The following is a 20848-nucleotide window of genomic DNA, read 5'->3' on the forward strand; positions in this document are numbered from 1 at the left end:
TGGATTGCGCAGCATTGAGCCTGTGAACCTACAAGAATTCTATCATTTGGGGTCAGAACTGAAGCTTATCAACTTCAAGCATGAGACAAATCAAATAGAACTAAAAGGCAAGCATAGAGGTGCTATAGATGATATAAAACTTCTCACGACAGTCTTTCATCAATATATGGATACATTAGAATGCATTGATGGCAAAGATATTATGAAGGAGAGATTTAGAAGAAAAATTTGTCAAGACATATATTATATATTGATGCTTAATCGATATTTCAAAGTGGTAGCTTATACTTTCCACAATAAAGCTAATGAGCTCAAATTGGAAATACCATTTGTTACAACTACTGATGATAGACCTATAGGATTGATACTTACGCCAAATGAAATAGAGCAATTGCTTGCATTGGAGCTGATTAACTACAACGATTACTTGTTGGGTTTATTAAGGCTCATTGAACTTATGGCCGACTACACGAGTGAAACAATTATACAAGTCTCGATCAGTCCTAGTGTTTCCAACGAAACTAAGAGCAGACAATATTCCGTAAGTTTGCTTAATTTGCAGCTGATAACAAAGCTTCAAAGTGGGTTTCAAATGCTAGACCTCAAGAATGATACAATCAGAAGAAAATACGACGGATTGAAGTACAACTTGAAGAAAGTTAGCGGTATTGTTTATGATCTTTCTTTGAGAAACTTAATAAAGAATGACGTAGAATTGTATTAGGTCTATATACTGTTCTCTTCTTCTCTGTACTTCTGGTCTTGGTTTTAGCCTTGGTCTTCCACCAAATTAATGCCAGCTGAGTTAGACTCTCTCGCTTTATCGTTATCTTCGAAAGATTTACTCTCTGCACTAGAGGGTGATCGATGTATGCTATTCTTTTCTTGAGAACCATTTTCATTATCTCTCATGTCTCCAGCATTGGCTGTGACTTGCAAGTCACTTGGTTCGCTGATTGCATCATGAAATTCCTCGCCGTTGATTGTCTCTACGGATTCATTGTACATGTTGTCTGTTGTCCCATTCTCAGCTAAAGTTGCACCTTTGGCTCCGAGTTTCTGCTTTTTGCTAGCAGGTTCTCCGTTGTGCTGAGATACATTGGTTTCTATAGTGGCACCAAAAATTAATTGCCCGTTCGCCTTTTGTCCACTAGAGTCAGGGGATGTAATATTAAGATCAGAAAAGTTATCATTCACGACAGCACTCTCTTCTGACATGACACTTGAAGCACCGATTTCCGGTGTCTTCAAAATATCATTGTGGATTCCATCATTAGATGTGGAGCCTTCATTTGACTTCTTTTTGTCTTCTATATCTGAATCGCTAACGAATTTGTTGTAAATATTTGGGTCATCTTTAAGAGCACCTTCAACGCTTCTTTTAAGACTCTTCAAAATGTCAGCCGTGAATGGAAAGACATCTCTCTTTGCAAGTTTCTTAATCTTACCGCTTGGAGATTCCATAAAATTTTCATTTGATATGTTCTTTTCTCCTTTATTTCGAAGAACATATTGAAAAATTCTAATGTAAATCGCAACGATAGTGTCGTCTATCAAAGACGTGGGTCCAAACCCATTATTGAACTTTTTCATGTCATTAATAGCTTGAAGAAAGCAAATATGGGCTACCAAGTCCTTAGGAATCCCATCTTTCTTAAGTATATCGAGAACAAACTTAGATTCTTTCATGAAGTTTTGGTAAGTGTTTTCTTGCAAAAAGTTTTCGGTAAAACTATCGTCTACGTCCAACAGATTCCTAAGTATTTTGCATATCGTTGAACACAACTTTTCCCACGCATAGTACAAAGAAATCATCGTTGCATTAGAGCGACGAAGCTTGGGGAGCATTTGGATTAGCCCAATCATATCTTTCTCATGAGCTAAAAGTCTAATATATAGCTGAATGTATTGGAAAGTATAATAAAAGTGCTTCCCCGGGCGTTCATGTTCTGGCTTCCAAATCAGAACTAGAGTCTTGCTTGTTGCTTTTAAAGAGACAAAAGAAGACATTTCGGTTATTGCATCTTTACTATTTCCCAAGTCATCGAATAAAACCTTAGCAAGTCTGTATCGAGGTTTGTGATGCCACTTCTTTTTATCATAAGCGATTATTCGTTTTAAACATTCCACCACAACTCGATAAAAGTCTTGCTTTGATACAATTTGTACAGTCTTCTCCGTCCGATCGAACTGTATCACGGGTTCTTGTGATAAAAAGTCAAGAGCCTGATCTATTGAAAGTGCGTCATTTTTCACGTATTTGTAAATGACAGAACAAATCGCATAGTGTGGTTCAATTACAGGATCTGAAAGATTCGATTGTCTTTTAGAAAGGGCACCCGCTTTGAATAGCGTTTTGATCACTAATTCTGGATCCTTTTTGAGTTTTCTTTGAACTTTAGCTAAGTAATAATAGCCTGTCCAATCTTTAGGTTTAGACTTAATAGCTAAATGCAATGTTTGTTGAATTATGTTTAGGCAGGACTTTTTACTTACCAAACTATTGGTGGATATATTTACAAATGCTGCTCCTGATGGTTTTCTTATAAATCTTGGGTTACCTTGAACTTTAAACGCAAACATATCCATAGGCTGCATGCAAGCATTATACATCTCCTTTGCTAGTGAAGACATCAAAATTCCTATCAAAGGCTTGATCTGCTCTCTTTCAGAGGATGATTCAGTTTTTGTTGATTGATTAACTGCCATAAAATAACATATGAGAGATTTTCTTTGTAGATTTGCAGTTCCAACTTTTCTTTCTACTATGTTCAATTTGTCAGAAGTCCAAATTAGATCGTCTTCTACCAAAAAACCATACGCCTGACCTAAAAGAAGCCAGCTTTCCATTCTATAAGAGCAAAATATTAAATCATTTTTTAGTAACTTTATAATATTTTCCAATTCAACTGCTCTGCTTTGCATATTCTTTTTACGAATCTTATACGAAGCAAATATCAATAAACCTTGTAAATAGTACAAGCCATTTTTAACAATTTCATCGTCCGCAGAATCAGAATCGTTGAAGTCCAAGCTCACTAAACCATAGAAGGAGTCACGAATGAGTTTCGGGCTGATATTTGTAAGCTCGAGGAATGAGCTAAAAGTAGCATCATTTCTGCTGAGCGCAACATTATTTTCAAAATCAGGATTACCAATTACTTCATAAAAGTCGTCAATTAAGAGCCTCAAATCCTGCTTCGGTGTATGAATTAAAGGATTCCGACGAAAACACAACGGCAAAATAAACTTGGCAAGGCCATAGGTGGAGGACCTATCCAATTTATCTGCGACTTCAGTCTCATGATCTGCTGGGGAGAAATTGTCAATGCTGATGGTGTAGTGATATCGACATGATACTATTTGTAATAATTCATGTTGTGGCACAAAGCTTAAGTTTAACAATATATCCTGAGCCATTCTCAAGAATAAACCCAGCGCACTGTCACATAGCTTTCTAGGACCGAGTTGATCATGAATTAGATTTAAAAAACCAGCAACTAGCTCATCATTAGTAGAACTAGAGATAATTTCTTCACTTGATTGAAGCAAACAAGCCTTATAATATATTATAATGGCAGTTATAGTTCTCACAATCATATCTTTGAAAAGCTCATAAGCTGCCGTTGATCTGGAATTAATTGACACCTTTAAGCTAGATATAATCGAAGCTTCCTCATGAATGCTAAATAAATAAAGAATTCCAAAAAACTTTAGTAGTAAATTCAAAGATACAGACAAGCCATTATCTGAAACGCTTAGATTCCAATCTCTTTTGCTCAAATGTTGAAGCATAATCTTTACGCATTCATCATAAAATCCTAGCATTCTTAAGATGGTGCTTTCTCTTTCTTTTGAAGGAAGAGTGCAGAAGCAATGACTTTCCAAAAAGCATATAATGAAATTCAAGCATTCCTGAAATCCAAATTGCAATCTTTCAAAACAGCTTTTATCATTGTAGTACAGAAATAAAATATTCCATAGGCTGAGTTTCATATCTACGGGAGACTTGGATAAAAAGCCCTTAATAGAGTCAACGGCTACTTTGTCAGCCTTAGAGGTCTCATTGTCTTCGAATTCACTGTTTCTTGAAGTAGGCGAGTCAATAAGAATGCTTTCCAAGAGGTATACAGCTTCGTCAGTGTTCCCTTCTGAATCAGTAGAGAGAATCTTTGCGAACATAGACAAAACCGACGTCGTCGTCAATTGCGATTTTATACTTTCAATACTAATTTCGCTTATGTTCAAATAGTTTGGTAGAGCTATCACGAAAGGCTCGCCAATATTTCCGATACTGTCATGTAATTGTTGCAATTCCCGCATTATGAATTTGGTATCTTTCATAATAGTGCTTTGGGACTTTTCTTTGAATAAAGAACTCCAGATATATCTATATCTGAGTTTCATGACTACACCCATCAGCTTTTGCCAATCTCCAAAGCTATCAAAAATCTCACATCCCAAAAAATTATACCATTTCTTTATTTTATCGTTCACTCTGACCACTTCGACAGCCAAAGAGTTGATAGTGGCCTTTGAAGATTTCACAGATCCACTTCGCAAATTACTTGAAAGTAAACCATTAAGCTTATCTCGAATCGTAATATAATAGTCTATGAGTATTTCATAAATACTCACGGCCAACGACATATCTCGAGTTTTATTTGAAGCAAAAGAATTCAATTTCAAACATGAGAATATTTCAGTTTCAAATTGTATCGACCATTCCCTAATTCTCAAGTATAACTCTAGATCCCACGTTGTATCGACTATCAAGCATACAGAATTTGATGCATAGTCCTCGCGAATACCTAGGAGCCTATTCAATATTGCGATCTTGAGATCCCTATAATGGTATGAGTCATTCGTGACATTACTTAGAAAGTCATTGATGCCATCAGATGTTTCAAGATAAGAAATAGGTTGAGTATTATCTGCGAATTTTGAAGTTAAGGAATTGCTTTTACTTCCAAAGGTGTTGAGAACGTCAAACAACATAACCTTTTCATCTTCATTCGAGCTATTCCTTTGCTTTGAGTTACCAAGTTTGTTTGAAACTAATAATTTGGCATGACTATTTTTGAAGTCATTTAGAATCTCAAGGTAGTCTTTCATATAAACTGGTAATTCAGAAGCTTCGTTTTCAAGAGGGACGTATAAATCAACTATATTACCAAGAGAAGGGCAATTAGCAATGTGCTTTAGATACTTATTCATGTTTTCAAAAAACAGTACAGTTTCATAAAAGTCATTTCGGGAGACTTTGTAATCAAAGTTATTGATGTCTTGTCGAGATTTGAATCGTTTTGAGGTCCTTTGACTTGAATTATCTGAATTAATGGTCCCTGACTGGTTTTTGGGGTCTCTAGATTTATTCTCTAAAGGTTCATCTTCTATATTTTTGGTTTCTGTATCTTCTTCTCTCTGTATATTAGATGGCTCCTCCCGGTCTTCAATATTAGGTGAGCCTTCATCTTTAGAGTGGTTATTTTCTTCCCCATTTTGTGGCAAGTTAACATCACTTTGAATGAGATTGGGATCCTCTTCAACCTTTTCAACAGATACTTCCCTCGCTTCTTTCGCATTATCAATACCATTTGTATGAGTCTCTGAGTCACCTCCATCTTCCTTTACATTTTCATCCTCCAAGTTAGTTTCCTTCAAGGGTGGAGAAGCACTCAGCATCTTATTATTGTCTTGAGAGGTCCAGTCAGGAAAACTAAATTGGATCCTTTCGAGAGGACTCTCCAGTAAAAAATATGAGTCCAAGAGTTTTGCTCTGCCTTTCCCAAATTCTTGAGCTTTAAGCTTATCTAGATTCCCTTTTACTGCTGAATTTATATCATCTATAACAGAAGTCCAGCTTAACTCATTGCCACTATCGGCATGTAGAGATACATTAAATACTTTCTTTTGCTTGTTAATTTCAATTTGAGAATCAAAATCGACTTTTATTGGCTTTAAAAAGCTCAATCGTTCAGTGATAGATTCAAGTTCGTTTTCATATGCTATTCGACCACTGTTGAAACTGTTTAAATATGCTAAGATGAGCCGATATCTTTTGGCAAAAAAAGAATCAGCAGGAAATAATCCAAGAATATCATCGCTTTCCACCTTACCGCTTTCAGAGTACTCTAAAGTGAATCTAGACAACTTTAATAAATTGAGATACGTAAATATTTCGTATAATGTCTTCAAAAGCTCTTCATCTGCTTCCTGGTATATTAGTGATGCACAAAAGTCTTCCACCATGGTATAGAATAGCTCTTTGAATTTTTCGTTCTTACTTGAAGAATCATGCGAGTCTTGTAGTTCATCTTCCCCTGGTGTTACCATAGAATCGATAGCGGTTTCCGAACTCAAGATATCATAATAAAGAAAGCCTCTATTTCTAAATATCAAATACCTCAACTGCTTTACATTGGGAGACAAGAAGCTTAGCTCATCGACTACTGTATTAGATGATCCATTTTGAAGTCCCCTAATATAGTCTCTTTCCTCGTAATAGTGGTTTGAAAGCACATCCAATTTGAAAAGTTCTTCGTATATTTGAAATGCTTCAAGGTATTTCTTATCTTTCTGATGCTTTAGTGCCTTCTGGAATAGCTTAAATGCTTGCTCAATCTGCAACTCTCTTGTATGCTCTTCTTCTAAGTCCTTTTTAGAAAGAAGTTGATCTTCTATCGTATTGAGAGGAGCGAAAGAAGACTGTAGTATTGTTAGTATCTTGTTCTCCAAACAAACAATTGTTACACAAATTTTATCTTACCATCTTCAGGGAGAGTTTGAATACAAGCTGTAGGCAATTTTGACCTCTATGTTTCCAGTATTCCTTTCGTTTTTATCACTTTACTTCAAAGCTTGTATATTTTTTAAATGTTAAACGCGACGAGAGATGTTAAGAAGAATATAAAATATAAGGTCAAAAGACCCGAACCTCCAGACTATAAACTTACGCCTCAATTGGAGCGATTTGCATAGGAGAGGCGATATGACATATCTAAGACTGTGAAAATTAAATCTATGCCCTATTCTTCTATTGTAAAAGTAATACTTTAGGTGCTCTTATATACACTTTCTATATATGCAAATATCATTATCAACCATTAGCTACCAGAAGATAAATGATACAAATAATCCCCGAAATACATATGAGCTATGATTCTGTAGTACTTTGCTCATCATCAGGTTTTGTCGTGACCCGTTCCTCACCATCTGGTAATTTTGACTTCTCCAACCTCATCTTTATACGCTTAATCAGAATTAGTGAAAATAGATTCTCAGGACCATTTTTATCCAATTCGTCAGCATCCGTATTGTTCTTTTCTTTCTCTTCTTTTTCTCTTTTCAAAATAGAGCGACCAATAGTGATATACCAGAGTATTTGACTAGTAAATATGCCAAGTTCAAGCGCCAAAACGATTGCATAAAGTGCCATACTCATTCGATCCATAGACCCCACAATGATACTCACCAAAGAGAACAATGCACCCATTGAATCCATACCCAAGAAAAAAAAATTAATCCCTACCACTCTTCCTTGTCGTTTTGCTAGTTCGAAATATGGGGGAATTAACCCAACTGCCAAGAGTACACTAGCAATAATGCCAATAACCAACATCGGCCAATGTTTACCATCACGATATATGGGTCGTAACCAAAGTATAAACCCAACTTCGAGCCCCACAGCTACTAGTACAAAAGTCCCCACAAGAGCCACCATTTTGATTACACTCACTTTGAGAGGAGGATAGTATAAAGTCTGAGCCCACGTTATCAGACAAAAGAATGTGAAGAGTTGAGGCTGTACTCTCAATGGCACAGACCCATCAGTGCCGAAAAAGTAAATCCCGAAGGGTATACCACTAGCTGTCCATAAAAACATCATCATTGCAGGTACCCCGGTACAATCTTTTACGATAAAATTCCGAACGATTTGCGGAATTAGTTGAACACACCATAATACTGTTCCAATGGTACCAAGGACCGTTACAGCAACTTCATTGTACATATCTAAAGATCCTTACTAACCTTTCAGATATTAAGAATGCCATACACTTGTGGTTACATGGTTTCTTTTCATCTACATTTATACAGTAATAGCGCGCAATTATTTACCTTATTAGGAATATGTAGCAGCAGCGAAGGGCTGAAAATTTTCTACACTGATGACTAAGACAGACTTAGCAATTCTACGCCCAGAGGGCTAATAGAACGTTATATCCTGTAAGTGCGTAGCTTGAGTCACTTGATCTAAAGAGAGCTGACTCTTTTAATCCGAGTCACTATACTCGAAGTCATATTGGGCATCCTCCAGGTGAAGGTCGGGAGTGAGCAGTTTATTCAAACTCGCTTCTGAATCTTCGCTCTCGTTGGGACGAAGTACTGGCAGTGACGAGGGCGATTTCGATGCAATTTGAATTTCATCGCTAGTGTGAGGTTGGTCGTATGTAAATTTCTCATTTGATTCTTCATCTGATTCGCTCCTCGGATTATAGATGAGTTCTCCATTCTCATCTTCTTCGAATAAACTATCTGGCAATTCTTCCAAAGAAGCATCAGCATCAGCATCAGCATCTTCCTCAGTCCTTATTTGAGGCCTTTCTTGTAGAGCTGCAGCATCGTCTTGTGTGAAGAACCCCCCTTTAAAATCGGGACTATCATTCGTTACTGACGGGCTAGTCGGCGACTCTCGCAGCAAGGCACCAATATCTGATTCTGTGGGTGGAATATCTGGTTCAACATCCACAAAAAAACCACCGGGCCCAGCTTCACTTGTGCCTGAGCTAGAACTAGGACTTAAGTTATCATTATTACTATCACCACCTTTAATTTGTCTATCCGTCTCTTCACCATCATTAAAATTGTCTAAATCTTCTTCATCTGAAGTATCTTCGATAGCTCCATGTTCCCTATTCAATTTGTCCAATATACGAAGTTTTGTTAAGAAAAACTTCCAATTTCTCAAAGTATTCAACTCTACAAGTTTTGCTTCACGCTCTTGTTCTTCTTCCAAAAGTGCGTCCATTACAGCTACCATTGCCTCCTTATTCAGGACATCGATTAGGATACCGCCCTCCTTAGCCGTTGGGGTTCTATTATGCTTGCCATTTTTGCCAAAATCAAAGGAGACGACTGCTCTTGCATAATCGATGTTTAAGATTGACTTCGCAGCTTTCTCTGCAATCTTCATTGAATATTTACCCGTGGTATCAATCAAATAGCCATTTTTAGGAATCATTGTAGGTGTGTAGATGTCTATCGTTCCGTAGACATTTTTGGGGATCTTTCCATCTATTATGGGCGGTGGGATATACATTTTAGTTTGGAAATCTGCATAAAGTCTTTCGGATTCGTCGTCATCATTGCCTTCGCTTTCATTGTCATCTGCATTGCTCTTTCTTATCCTTATTTTAAGAGGTTGCGCACCAACTTTGAGAACTCTTCCACGAAGATACCACGCCTTGGCTGATCGAAGAGTGTGTACACGAGAGCGCTTGTAAACTGGTATCACGTCCGATGCTTTAGTCGTTTTAGATCGAAATGTACCTACTCTACTAGAATCATCCTTTGGATATATCACTTCGTTTTGCTTTAGTTGGGACTCTAAAGCATACAAGGGATGATTTTTGAAATCTGACAAGTTATTTGGCATTCCCTCTGCTAAGTCTCTTTCGTGAAACTCCTTCATCTCAAAGACATCCAACCTGTTGGGTCTTCTCAAAGAGCTGTTGGCTGCTTTTATGACACGATTGTACCAATGCTCATATTCTGGTTTAAAACTTATTCTCTTTTTAACTGTTTTTGCATTATAAAACTGGCTGTATCTCCTTGTAACATCTTTAACTCCACCTAGCCTGTCAAATGCAATAGCATATAATAGCTGGTTCCTCGGTTCTGATAGTGGCGGCTCGAATTTTGATTTTCTTCTCATTGGGGGAATCTCAATAACCCTTAGAACAATTGGATCAACGCTGACCCACTTTTTAGAATATCGATTCCAGACTTCGGCCCAAAAAATTGGATAAGGAGCATCTTCAAACATCTGATCTTCATCATTGGTACTAACTGTTGCAGATTTCAGTCTTAGCATGTTGAGAATCTTGGCTTTACTATTCAGAGAGCGAAACCTTTGAATTAGGTCATTTTGTTTCAGAGGTTTCTTATGAACCTTGGTAGAATGGGATTCAGTAGGTCTTATTGAAGTGTAATCTGGTGGTTGCAAGGAGAAAATGAGCCTCGCATTGAGTCCAAGCGACCTAAGTAAGCTTACGAATCCTTGAGCACCCAAGTCTCTCGAACCTCTGAAATGTGTCACTTGAGATTTGAAATTTTCAAACAGCACCTTTGACTCTGCTTTTGGTTGAACTGTGGAGAGTTCATCCCAATCCTTTCGTATCAATCCTTTCGAGGTAATTCTGAAGCTATGTGAGTAAAATAACATTAACAGTTGTAAAGCATCGAGGAACTTTCTCGACTTAACTGAGTCGATAACGTTTGGCTTATGGCTTGCTTCAAGTATATCCATGCACTGAATTGGAATTTTGCTTTTAAGTGACATCAAAAGCTGATAATCGTTGCACCATTTATTTCGAATTGCGCCATGTATAATCATCGCAACCAAGTACATCTGATGTATCAACTTTCTATAATCTCTTTCCTCCTTAGAAATCGGCACAAAGCGAGCCTTCTTCTGAACTTGTTCATTAGTTCCTTGATCAAGTGTGAAGGTCAATGTTTCTTCATTGTTGCTTCCACTGTAATCCGGCTGACTAGTACTTGTAATGTCGTTTTCTGTTCCTTCTCCCCCATCTCCACTTAGATCGACATCTTCAAATTCATCGGAATCAAAGCTTTCTTCAGAATGCTCTGAAACGTCCTCAGAACCAGACGAGTCCCTTTTGGCTATAAATTTACTTTTTGTTCCTTCGTGTTTTATATTATCTATATCACCGTTATCAGTCCAAACATGATCACTATCTACGCGATGTTTACCTTCAAGCTTAGCTTTCTTACGCCTTTTTCTAGATCTATCTTTCAGTTCTCCCTTATTATACTTTACTTCTTTCAATAAAGTTTTATAAGCATCATTTGATGTAGATTCCATAACATTAGTAGCGTTATCATATAGAGATCGAAATGCGAAGTTTGAGGCACGATGAAAAATTCTAATGAAGTAAGATATCAATAATAGGCAAATTACAGCTCTAGGATGTCAGCCATGAGCTTAAGATCCCATTCTTCTCGACTAAGTACGTGTGGGATCATATTGAATAGATATTATGGCAAAATACGAAGAGACGTTCAGTTTTCAATGCAGCACAGAACTGTCGAAAAGCAGCATCGAGTTCTCTATAGAGGTTTAGAGAGGGATAGGATATCTTATAATAAAGGAAAGATTGAGATTAAACCTAATATAAAGCATTTACTAGTTCAAATGAGGCTAGAGCATGAAGGAAAGGGGAACTTGGCCCAGTTTTCAAACCAAGCCTTACCAAACCCATTTAAAATAAGTAGCCTACTAGAGCCAGTGACATTCCATTGTATAATTGCTCTTAAGAACGTTTTGATAGAAGATGGAGGTAGAAATATTAATATCGAACACCAGAATCAAAGACAGAAAGAAATCTTGAATACCATAGTAAGAAAACTAATTGGTAAGTCCGATTTCAATGCATTAAAGAGCTTGATAGAAGCTCACTTTAATATAAATATTAGACAGCAATGCGATCTATTAATCTCGAAATATAGCTGTCATGATCCAAAAGAGCTTGAGATCTCTGAAACGTTAGAGTTATCGTTATTCAGTTTCCTCTTAGTCTCCAAAATGGGATTTAAGAGCCAATACACCATTGAAAAGGATTTGGTTTCTTGGATGTCCTCGATAAAAGCCTCAAATATAAGCGATAGCTGTAACCATTTGGATCTGTTATACAATATACCAGCTTTCGTGAGCTCTGATATTCTATTAAGAACGCCCATTTCGAAACAAGAATATGTTTTACAGCTGGATATCTGGGACGAATTCATTAAATCTATTTCAATTGCATATCATAAGCATACTCATCATTTAAAACTTTGCATCAAGAACCTCATGTTTTATGCGGTTCAGTTCAATATAAGCAAGCTTCCGAGCATAACGTCTACGACTTTAAAGTTTTTACTCAGTACGGAACTGGGATATTCCTTTAAGATAGTTACTGAGGATTTTATAAATCTGTTGATATGGCAAATATCATTCGATTATCAAATACTGTCCTGCGAGAATGGGGTTGAAATGACAAACATTATCGTTGAAACACAAGAAATCATGGTAAAGTACTTAGCGAAAGTCGGGTCGCCTGACAAAAAACCCTTCGAAAAGTTAAATTTAAGAGCTTATATGGGCATCATATTGGCGATAAGAAATATCTCGCCTGAGAAAGCAGAAAAGTTATACCACGTTGCTGAGAAGAAACATTTTTTGGGTCAGATTTCAGGCGGTCCAAGAGACTCTATAACGCAAAGTATTACTAAAGTCTTTTTGTCTCAATCGCCTGATCAATTACTATACAACTTCAATGATTTGGCGACACATAACTTACATTCGTCTGCTCTTTGGTTAAGCTTCATTATGAAGCTTAATGAATTCGGATTAATGACTCAGGAACGATCTAGAAAAATACTAATTGAACTCGTGAAACACTCGGATAAAATTTTAACCTCGAAGAATATCATATTACATCTAATCAGTCCCATTAAGACCGTGGATGGACTAAATAAATTTGTCCAAATACTTCAGAGAGCTAATTATAATTTATCTGTTCACGCAAGCTCAATTTTACCCAAGTACTTATCATTACTTTACGGTGATGCAGCGGTCAGGGAAGGAGGATACTGGTCAAACGAAATTGATTCAGGGCCCATACAAAGTCTTAAGAATGATTTAGATCCCTTCAGTGCATTTTCTACTGCAGTAGAATACGCAAGGTACTTATATGATGTCGGATTTCCAAGAAAGACCCCAAAAGTTGTGGGAATTATGCTTAACGGTGAGGTCAGCTTCAGTACTCGAAACGTTTTTGAGCTTTATAAAAAAGAATACTACGGTAGTAGCTACCTTTTTCCAAATGAATCGAGTCTCCGTGCTCTAATGAGAGCCGCATGTCTGGTGAATTCTGATCATAATATAACCATATGGGACAACATGTATGCTCCTCAAATTGCGGTCCATGAGTTCAAAAAGCAAGTAATATCGCAATTCCTGGATTTTTCTTCATCACAGCTAGAAAATGACTGTAAAATATATCCATCAGACGAGCTTTGGCACTGTTACATTCTGATGCTTCATTCCTTCGACTACATTTCAGAACTTTCACTCATCATTCGTTGGTGGGAAGATCTACGTTTTCGCCCAAGTCGCAAATTGTTGCTCTTATTGCTCAGGTCCCTTCCTAAGGAGTACGGCAAAAGGCATATTCAACATATGGCTAAAGTCAGAGCTGACAGTAGAAATCTCATTTCGACCTCCACTCTGAAGTCGGAGCAAGACATTCTCAATTGGGACTGGCCAGATGAAGATGAACTCAGAAGCGAGTGAATAACTGACAACATTATATATTCATTAGTCTTTACAAACCATTATAAAGAGATCAACTTAAGTATTCTCTTATATCTATTTTGCATCTATATAGGGTTCCGGGATGTGAACCAATCAAATTGGGCGATTCCGAGATCATGAAATATATACCGAGTATTACCGAGTCTCTCCAAATATAAAGACCCAAAAGATGGTGTGGAAAATTAAGATCAATCAGATTATTCGCTACAATTTATTAGTAGGCAGATTTGAAAGAAATCTATAAGTAATAGGACACAACTCTTGATAAAATGTTGAAACTGACTGCAGCTATCAATACACTCTCAAAAATTCAAGGGAGATCCTTATCATCGGGAGCAAGGGCACTCAAAGAATACAGAATCGAAACTGATGCTTTCGGTGAAATTAAAGTAGACAACAGTAAGTATTATGGTGCTCAGACCGAGAGATCAAGAGAAAACTTCAAGATTGGAGGTGCACAAGCAAGAATGCCAATTCCAATCGTGAGAGCTTTTGGTATCTTGAAAAAGTCTGCGGCTATAGTCAATGAAGAGGTGGGCCATTTGGATCCTAAATTGTCGAAGGCAATCCAAGAAGCAGCTACCGAAGTTTCAGAGGGAAAGTTAGATGATCATTTCCCATTGGTAGTGTTTCAAACTGGTTCCGGAACTCAATCCAACATGAACGCCAACGAAGTTATTTCCAATAGGGCAATTGAAATCTTGGGTGGAAAATTGGGTTCCAAGAAACCAGTTCATCCAAACGATCACTGTAACATGTCACAATCATCCAATGATACCTTCCCAACGGTTATGCATATTGCTGCTGTCACTGAAATTACTCATTCTTTGATCCCGGAGTTGACTAAGTTACGCGATGCTTTAAAAGTCAAATCGGATGAATTCAAAGACATCATCAAAATTGGTAGAACCCACTTGCAAGATGCCACTCCATTGACTTTAGGACAAGAGTTCTCTGGTTACGTTCAGCAATTGACTAATGGTATTGAAAGAATCGAAAAAACTCTTCCAAACTTGCACTACTTAGCTCAGGGTGGTACTGCTGTTGGTACCGGTTTAAACACCTTTAAAGGTTTTGATGTCAAGATCGCTGCCGAGGTCTCTAAATTGACTGGTTTACCCTTCAAGACGGCCCCTAATAAGTTCGAAGCTTTAGCTGCACATGATGCTATTGTTGAGGCATCTGGTGCTTTGAACACTGTTGCCGCATCCTTGTTCAAGATTGCACAAGATATTCGTTACTTAGGTTCTGGTCCAAGGTGTGGATATGGGGAGTTAGCTTTACCTGAAAATGAACCAGGTTCTTCTATTATGCCTGGAAAGGTCAATCCTACTCAGAATGAAGCCTTGACCATGGTTGCAACCCAAGTATTTGGTAACCATTCCGCTATCACTTTTGCAGGAGCTTCCGGTCAATTCGAATTGAATGTTTTCAAACCTGTTTTAATCTACAACTTGTTAAATTCTATCAGATTACTTTCGGATGGGGCTTACTCGTTTAGAGTACACTGTGTCGAAGGTATCAAGGCTAATAAAGACAAGATTGAGAAAACTTTGCACGAATCTTTAATGTTGGTCACAGCACTCAACCCAAAGATTGGTTATGATGCTGCTTCAAAGACCGCAAAGAATGCTCACAAGAAAGGCTTGACTTTGAAAGAATCTGCTTTGGAGTTGGGTGTCTTATCCGAAAAAGAATTCGACGAATGGGTTAGACCAGAGAAGATGATTGGACCCTCTGACGTGTAATTTGTTAGTAGTCTTCTAAATAGCTGTTAAGAGATATTTATTTCTATCATTTCTTTAGATATGGGACTTATGTAAAATTTATGAATGGACTTCATATTAGACAATATCAAAAAATCTTTCTTCTTTAGTCTAAATATAAAGGGTTCCTCCTATTGGATTCCGTGATTTCTTCAAGAAGGGAAGCAGTCGACGTACATGTCTTTGTCTAATATCTTGCAACATGTTAATAAAAAGGGAAAAATACCTTCCAATCGTAATAGACAAGACCAAGAAAATATAGGAAAAGAAGAAGAATCAAACGCCAAAGGTGCCCAATACACTTATAGAGATGGAACTGCGAGGTCGGTGGATCCAGTGGTGGCACGATTGAAAGAGAAGCGTCGTTTAGAAAGGGCTAAGAAGGAGGAGGAAGAGCGTGCCAAAAAAGGGTTACCTCCAAAGAAAATCAAAACGAATACATCACGAAAGCTGACAGCATCGTCGAGTGCTGGGCCAACGAAGAAGATCAGCCATACTGTAAATAGGGCCCCAGCTCAAATATCACCACGGCTGCTTCCGAAACCTCCTTCCAAAAAGGTAAATTTCAATGATTTAATGAAAAAAGCTAGTAAGATAGACAATAGTAAGCTCTCCATTTCCTTGAGACAAAAGTCACCTGAAAGCTCTCAAAGGCCGAGTCCATCCTCTCGGCGTTCACCAAATGTTATGCCTCGTAGGTCTCCCTCAGTTGGAGTAAAGAAAACAGCGAGAGAGGTGGTGAAGGAGCCCACCAAAGCGAAAGAGCACACCAAAGTCTCGGTGCCTTTTCCTGTGAGAGAGCCGTCAGTAGCGTTGAAGGCTAAATTAAAGCTGATTTCAAAAGTTAGTACGAAGAATGGCTCAAGAAACGCTGGTAGGGCAGCTTATAGCAACCATGGAGTAGATGATGAAGATGAAGATGAAGACGATGGCTTTATAGTTTCCGATGAGGAAGAAGTTGGTGACACTCACCTTGACTATGATAGAGATGAAATCTGGGCCATGTTTAACAGAGGGAGAAAGCGCTCGTACTATGACAGGTTCGATGACTATGATTCCGATGACATGGAAGCCACTGGGACTGAAATCTTCGATGAAGAGATGAAATCAAAACGCACAGCTGAATTGGAAGACCGTAGAGAGTTAGAGGAGGAAAAGAGACTAGCAGCTCTTAAAAAAGAGAAAAAATTGAAAGCCTTAAGAAATAGTAGTACGTAGAAAGCTATCTTTAATTAAACTAATGCATTTTTTGATAACATAACTTGGTCTGTATAACACGTAAAATGTTAGATATTGATTGATTATAATGATATTTTTCTTTCTCATCAAACCAAACTTTTCACGAAGGGACATGAATATTTGACATGAATGTTTGGTGTGATGATGTAATAGGTTATCGATCTGACATTAGAGCTATCACCAAAGAGCTTAAAAAGGACTCTTTAGGTCTTAAAAATAGACTTCAATCTATACTTTATGATGCTCAATATGTGTTGCTGAGTACAAATATTTTTAATGATATACCACTTGTGGCGAATGAGAGATGCGGCCTATGGTATATTCCAAAGCCTATGTTGACTGACACTTGTTACTTCAAGTCAACTGATGGTCATACCCATCATTGGAAGTTTTCATTTCGAAGGCTAAATTTGCATTTGCTCTCTCTTTTTTCAAATCATACAACGATAGCATTAGTGGATTCTACTCGAAAGGGAAAGATAATGCCAGACGCTTTACTGAAAACTCTTCCTATTTGGTGTTCTGTTATAAACAGTATTTTGTTTGAAGATGTTTCAGATCAATATTTGGCCAAGGAGATGGGATTGAAAGAAGATGTCGATGTCTCGTTTCTATTAAATTTAAAGGAAAACAAATGGCTACTCGTACCCGAAGAAGTTATATCTGCTAATGAAGCAAATGAGATTCGGAAAAAGATAGATAGCTTTGTTGCAGAAGTTCATCGCCTTCAATTATTCGATAAAGAATACCTAATTCAAAAATTGGGTTCATTACGACCAATTGTTCCACAGTGGCTCTATCCGAGTAAGACAAGAAGTAAAGATGCAGTTATTGACAACTCAGTGGGGCCCATTTTAACAGTCTTGTGCATCACTGCGTCAGCAAAAGTGACCAACGAGGATTCAAGAATCACCGTCAGATACACTGAGGAGGGTCGAATCAGCTCAACTTCATGGGTGTATGTTCAGGGTTCAGGCGATGACCATGAGCTTTGGGCAACCAAGCGACTCTGTGATGGTGACTTCACTCCAAATTTTTTCTGGAATCACATTTATAATAGAGGAAACAAAACAAATCCGTCATTCATTAACAATCATACTGGCCTAATTCATGACTGGATAACTGATGGAGAGTTGATCACAAGAATCAATGCTGAATACAACGATGCAAAATTTCTGCTGGCTACTTCTTCGGATCTAGATATAAGCTATATCAGAAATGCATCCCATGACACTAATATTGCAATTGGCACTATTGAGAGCAACCTTAACTATGCATCATTTATTGAATCAAATAGCGAATTTCAACAAGTTGTGATATTTTCTGATAAATTTGAGGTTCAAAATATACCTAAAAGGTCAATAAAGATACTACGATATGAAATAGACTCCTCGAAGAAGGGTGCCAAACAGTTGAGAATGGCTCTTCCTCAAATATTACCACATATTTGCATAGAGAATAGAATTTTAATTATGTGTGAGTCGGGAAAAGATATAAGCGTAGGATTAGCATTGGTCTTACTATGCAAAAATTTTGATTTGGAATGGTCTAAAGTTGGACTGTCTGTTATTAACAAGGACGTTGTTAGAAGACATTTAAGTCAAATAGGTGATATCCGAAAAGTGAATCCAAGTCGAAATACTTTACAAAGTGTGAACTCATTTCTTATGTAGTACGTACTATGAGATCTAGAGGACGATTCTGAAAATCGTGAAATGATTCAATATAAGTTTTCGTTTGCCTAAAGTGGACACCTAATCGAGGACTCAAAACGATCTCGAGAGGTTTCCTTTTCTTAAATGACAGTACTATTAAAAATGTTTACATTGTTTTCGAAGAGATGCCAGAACCTCAGAATAAATGAAATCCAAGGAAGATAAATCAAGAAAAAAATAAACCCTCCAACTCTTCCATTACGTCAAAATCATTAAACTGGAACGATTCAAAATCTGCTCGAATTGTTCGCGTGTTATTGGTAATGTTTTCAGTAATTTCATCGGTTGCTGGTACTGATTTTAAAAAGTCCACTAAGAAGGCACTCAACACTTGCGATCGGAAGTTGTATTTTCCAAATAGTTCTAATAACTTTGATATATCCGTTTTCAAGAACGTTTTCAAATGCTTTTTATCATTTATCAAGCCTCTAATTTCACTATCAGTAAGCGAGTAATCTTCATCCAAGTCACTTGAATTTGGTATCGTGGCCCTATCATCGTCCAATTCGAAATCTTCGTGAACAGCCTCAAATTTATGTTTCGTATAAATGTGGATGAAGAAACAAAGACAGCGAAACAAGCCCACCTTAATATCATGAAAGTTAGGACGCAGGGCAAAGAATAAGGAATCTGTATGTAGAGTCTTGAGTGATAACTTTTTAATCTCGTTATATAGACGTGATGTGTATTTCGCAGCCGCAAATCTGTTCCTATCGTCTGAAACAGCTAGATATCTTAAATGACATAACATTTGAAGAAAGCATAACGTATTAAATCTTTTCTGCTTCATGAGGTAAGGCTCGCTATTTTTGCTTATCTTCCGATCCTGGCGCTCAAGATTCTGAAGAAGATCGATATACCTGTTGAGGGCGACTCTTCGTACCAAGTTCTTCAGATTTACATGGATAGTAATCTCTCTAAATAAAACCACGGTATCACGAAGATTTGAACAGTCGTTAATGATAAGGTGCTCATCGAAAAACCCATCGTGTATGAAAGATGGAACACCTCTCTGCATGCAATTAATTACGTCTTCAAAAACTATGTAGCTCCATATACGACTAAGACATCTTCTAAAAGAATTAGACTCATCACTAAATTCTTTATCTAGATCACTGTGTAGTCCTAGAGCAGTTGCTGTTTGGATAGCCCGGTTTAACCAATCCGATTTTCTATAATTCCCGTTTATATCACAGTTAATGTCATAATTTTCAAGCTGATACATGAAAAGAATGGCATGCAAGGATGTAAAATTAGGACCAAGTTCAGTATTTGCCAACAAATATCTTGCGATAACAAATAATTCCTCTTTGGACTCATATTTGCTATCCATTTTTAGTATTGAGTTTTCTATAAGGATGCACAAGACTACGCATAGTCTCGCGATACTTGGGTTATTCTTAATAGTAACATAACCCATATCATCAACCTTCAGGTTTTCAAAAGTTGAGCTAAAATAATCAAAGAGTTTATTTCCATCAATACAATCAGCTATTGATTGGGGGCATTGTAAATACTCTGTCAATTCAACTGACATCAGTTTATATGACGTGACAAGTTGTGGGATGCGTTCGAGGCACCATTTTATACTAGCTTCAGTTCCAAGTAAAGTCCTACGCAGCGATTTCCACACGCAATAGTTATGCCCAATATTATTCATGAGATGTGATACTAACCCCAGATCACTACATGCGAGGTTGAAAATTGTCTTGGAACTACTGGCCCCGTGGAAGCTAGCGGTTTCTCCTCCTTTTTTGAATATATGAAAGTTGCTCAAATCGAACACATCAACGTCATCCATGTCAGACAGATGTTTCCTTGACTTCAAGAGTTCTACCTCTTTTTTGAGAGAATCGATCTCATCAAGTAATTTGCTTTCGCTACTAGCTCTTGATGCTAGTGGTGTTTCTTTGTAAATACATAGATGCACAGGCACCCTATTTTTTTCGCATGATGTACACAAAGGCTCCTTTCTATCACATTTAACTTTACGCTTGTAGCAATTTAGACAGGACTGGATCTTACGTTGTCTCATAATTTTTAGAATAATTAGAGGGTTATACATGAATAGAAGTATTTATTAGTCTCGGTTTTACTCGGTTTTAGCACGTGATGCAAGCCCATTTTGCAACCTTGGCTTTACTCGGGCGAAAGAATATTCAAAGCATAAAAGGGAGAGAAGAAGCCCTTGATAAAACTGTAAATATGACATGATAAAGAGTCTAAAGCTAGTGGAAATTTTATTTGAGAATGATACATGTGGGAACAGCCTAACCTCATTATAATATCTCATTACTTATCAAAATCTTATTTAGTTTGAAAATTACTTTTTGTCTAACTGTAGTAGGTTTGCAAGTTGAGACATGAACTCTTTCATTTACGAGCTTATCTGGCCTCCTTGAAGAATAATTTGGTTACAGCATCATTAAAGTAGGTCTATATTACTTGAGCCAGGGCTTAGGGACGCTTATTGGCTCAGTCATGAGTGGTAGACTACTCGATTGGAACTACAAGAAAAAATTAGCGTC

The 20848-nt window shown here is 37.4% G+C and overlaps 9 protein-coding genes across 9 annotated transcripts; 5 read left to right on the forward strand and 4 right to left on the reverse strand.

The window, feature by feature from the left end:
* Window positions 1-166: 166 nt before the first annotated feature.
* On the forward strand, window positions 167-724 carry PRCAT00002760001 (uncharacterized protein; the record flags this gene model as incomplete). The annotated part of the gene is made up of 1 exon (XM_062952641.1): window positions 167-724. One exon carries the CDS (start codon window positions 167-169, stop codon window positions 722-724), a length of 558 nt encoding a protein of 185 aa, XP_062809524.1.
* Window positions 725-768: 44 nt separating this feature from the next.
* PRCAT00002761001 (uncharacterized protein) lies at window positions 769-6336 on the reverse strand (the record flags this gene model as incomplete). Its single annotated transcript, XM_062952642.1, has 1 exon — window positions 769-6336. One exon carries the CDS (start codon window positions 6334-6336, stop codon window positions 769-771), a length of 5568 nt encoding a protein of 1855 aa, XP_062809525.1.
* An 820-nt stretch (window positions 6337-7156) lies between these two features.
* Window positions 7157-8011, reverse strand: PRCAT00002762001 (uncharacterized protein; the record flags this gene model as incomplete). The annotated part of the gene is made up of 1 exon (XM_062952644.1): window positions 7157-8011. The coding sequence occupies one exon, from the start codon at window positions 8009-8011 to the stop codon at window positions 7157-7159; it is 855 nt and encodes a 284-aa protein (XP_062809526.1).
* A 261-nt stretch (window positions 8012-8272) lies between these two features.
* PRCAT00002763001 (uncharacterized protein) lies at window positions 8273-11107 on the reverse strand (the record flags this gene model as incomplete). The annotated part of the gene is made up of 1 exon (XM_062952645.1): window positions 8273-11107. One exon carries the CDS (start codon window positions 11105-11107, stop codon window positions 8273-8275), a length of 2835 nt encoding a protein of 944 aa, XP_062809527.1.
* Window positions 11108-11212: 105 nt separating this feature from the next.
* On the forward strand, window positions 11213-13579 carry PRCAT00002764001 (uncharacterized protein; the record flags this gene model as incomplete). The annotated part of the gene is made up of 1 exon (XM_062952646.1): window positions 11213-13579. The coding sequence occupies one exon, from the start codon at window positions 11213-11215 to the stop codon at window positions 13577-13579; it is 2367 nt and encodes a 788-aa protein (XP_062809528.1).
* A 290-nt stretch (window positions 13580-13869) lies between these two features.
* On the forward strand, window positions 13870-15348 carry FUM12 (Fum12p; the record flags this gene model as incomplete). The annotated part of the gene is made up of 1 exon (XM_062952647.1): window positions 13870-15348. The coding sequence occupies one exon, from the start codon at window positions 13870-13872 to the stop codon at window positions 15346-15348; it is 1479 nt and encodes a 492-aa protein (XP_062809529.1).
* A 195-nt stretch (window positions 15349-15543) lies between these two features.
* On the forward strand, window positions 15544-16584 carry PRCAT00002766001 (uncharacterized protein; the record flags this gene model as incomplete). Its single annotated transcript, XM_062952648.1, has 1 exon — window positions 15544-16584. The coding sequence occupies one exon, from the start codon at window positions 15544-15546 to the stop codon at window positions 16582-16584; it is 1041 nt and encodes a 346-aa protein (XP_062809530.1).
* Window positions 16585-16730: 146 nt separating this feature from the next.
* RIT1 (tRNA A64-2'-O-ribosylphosphate transferase) lies at window positions 16731-18278 on the forward strand (the record flags this gene model as incomplete). Its single annotated transcript, XM_062952649.1, has 1 exon — window positions 16731-18278. The coding sequence occupies one exon, from the start codon at window positions 16731-16733 to the stop codon at window positions 18276-18278; it is 1548 nt and encodes a 515-aa protein (XP_062809531.1).
* Window positions 18279-18486: 208 nt separating this feature from the next.
* Window positions 18487-20385, reverse strand: PRCAT00002768001 (uncharacterized protein; the record flags this gene model as incomplete). The annotated part of the gene is made up of 1 exon (XM_062952650.1): window positions 18487-20385. One exon carries the CDS (start codon window positions 20383-20385, stop codon window positions 18487-18489), a length of 1899 nt encoding a protein of 632 aa, XP_062809532.1.
* Window positions 20386-20848: the final 463 nt, after the last annotated feature.

This window comes from Priceomyces carsonii (assembly GCF_900007245.1).
Source record: "Priceomyces carsonii strain CBS4050 genome assembly, scaffold: Debaryomyces_carsonii_scaffold_3, whole genome shotgun sequence".
NCBI classification, from domain to species: domain Eukaryota; kingdom Fungi; phylum Ascomycota; class Pichiomycetes; order Serinales; family Debaryomycetaceae; genus Priceomyces; species Priceomyces carsonii.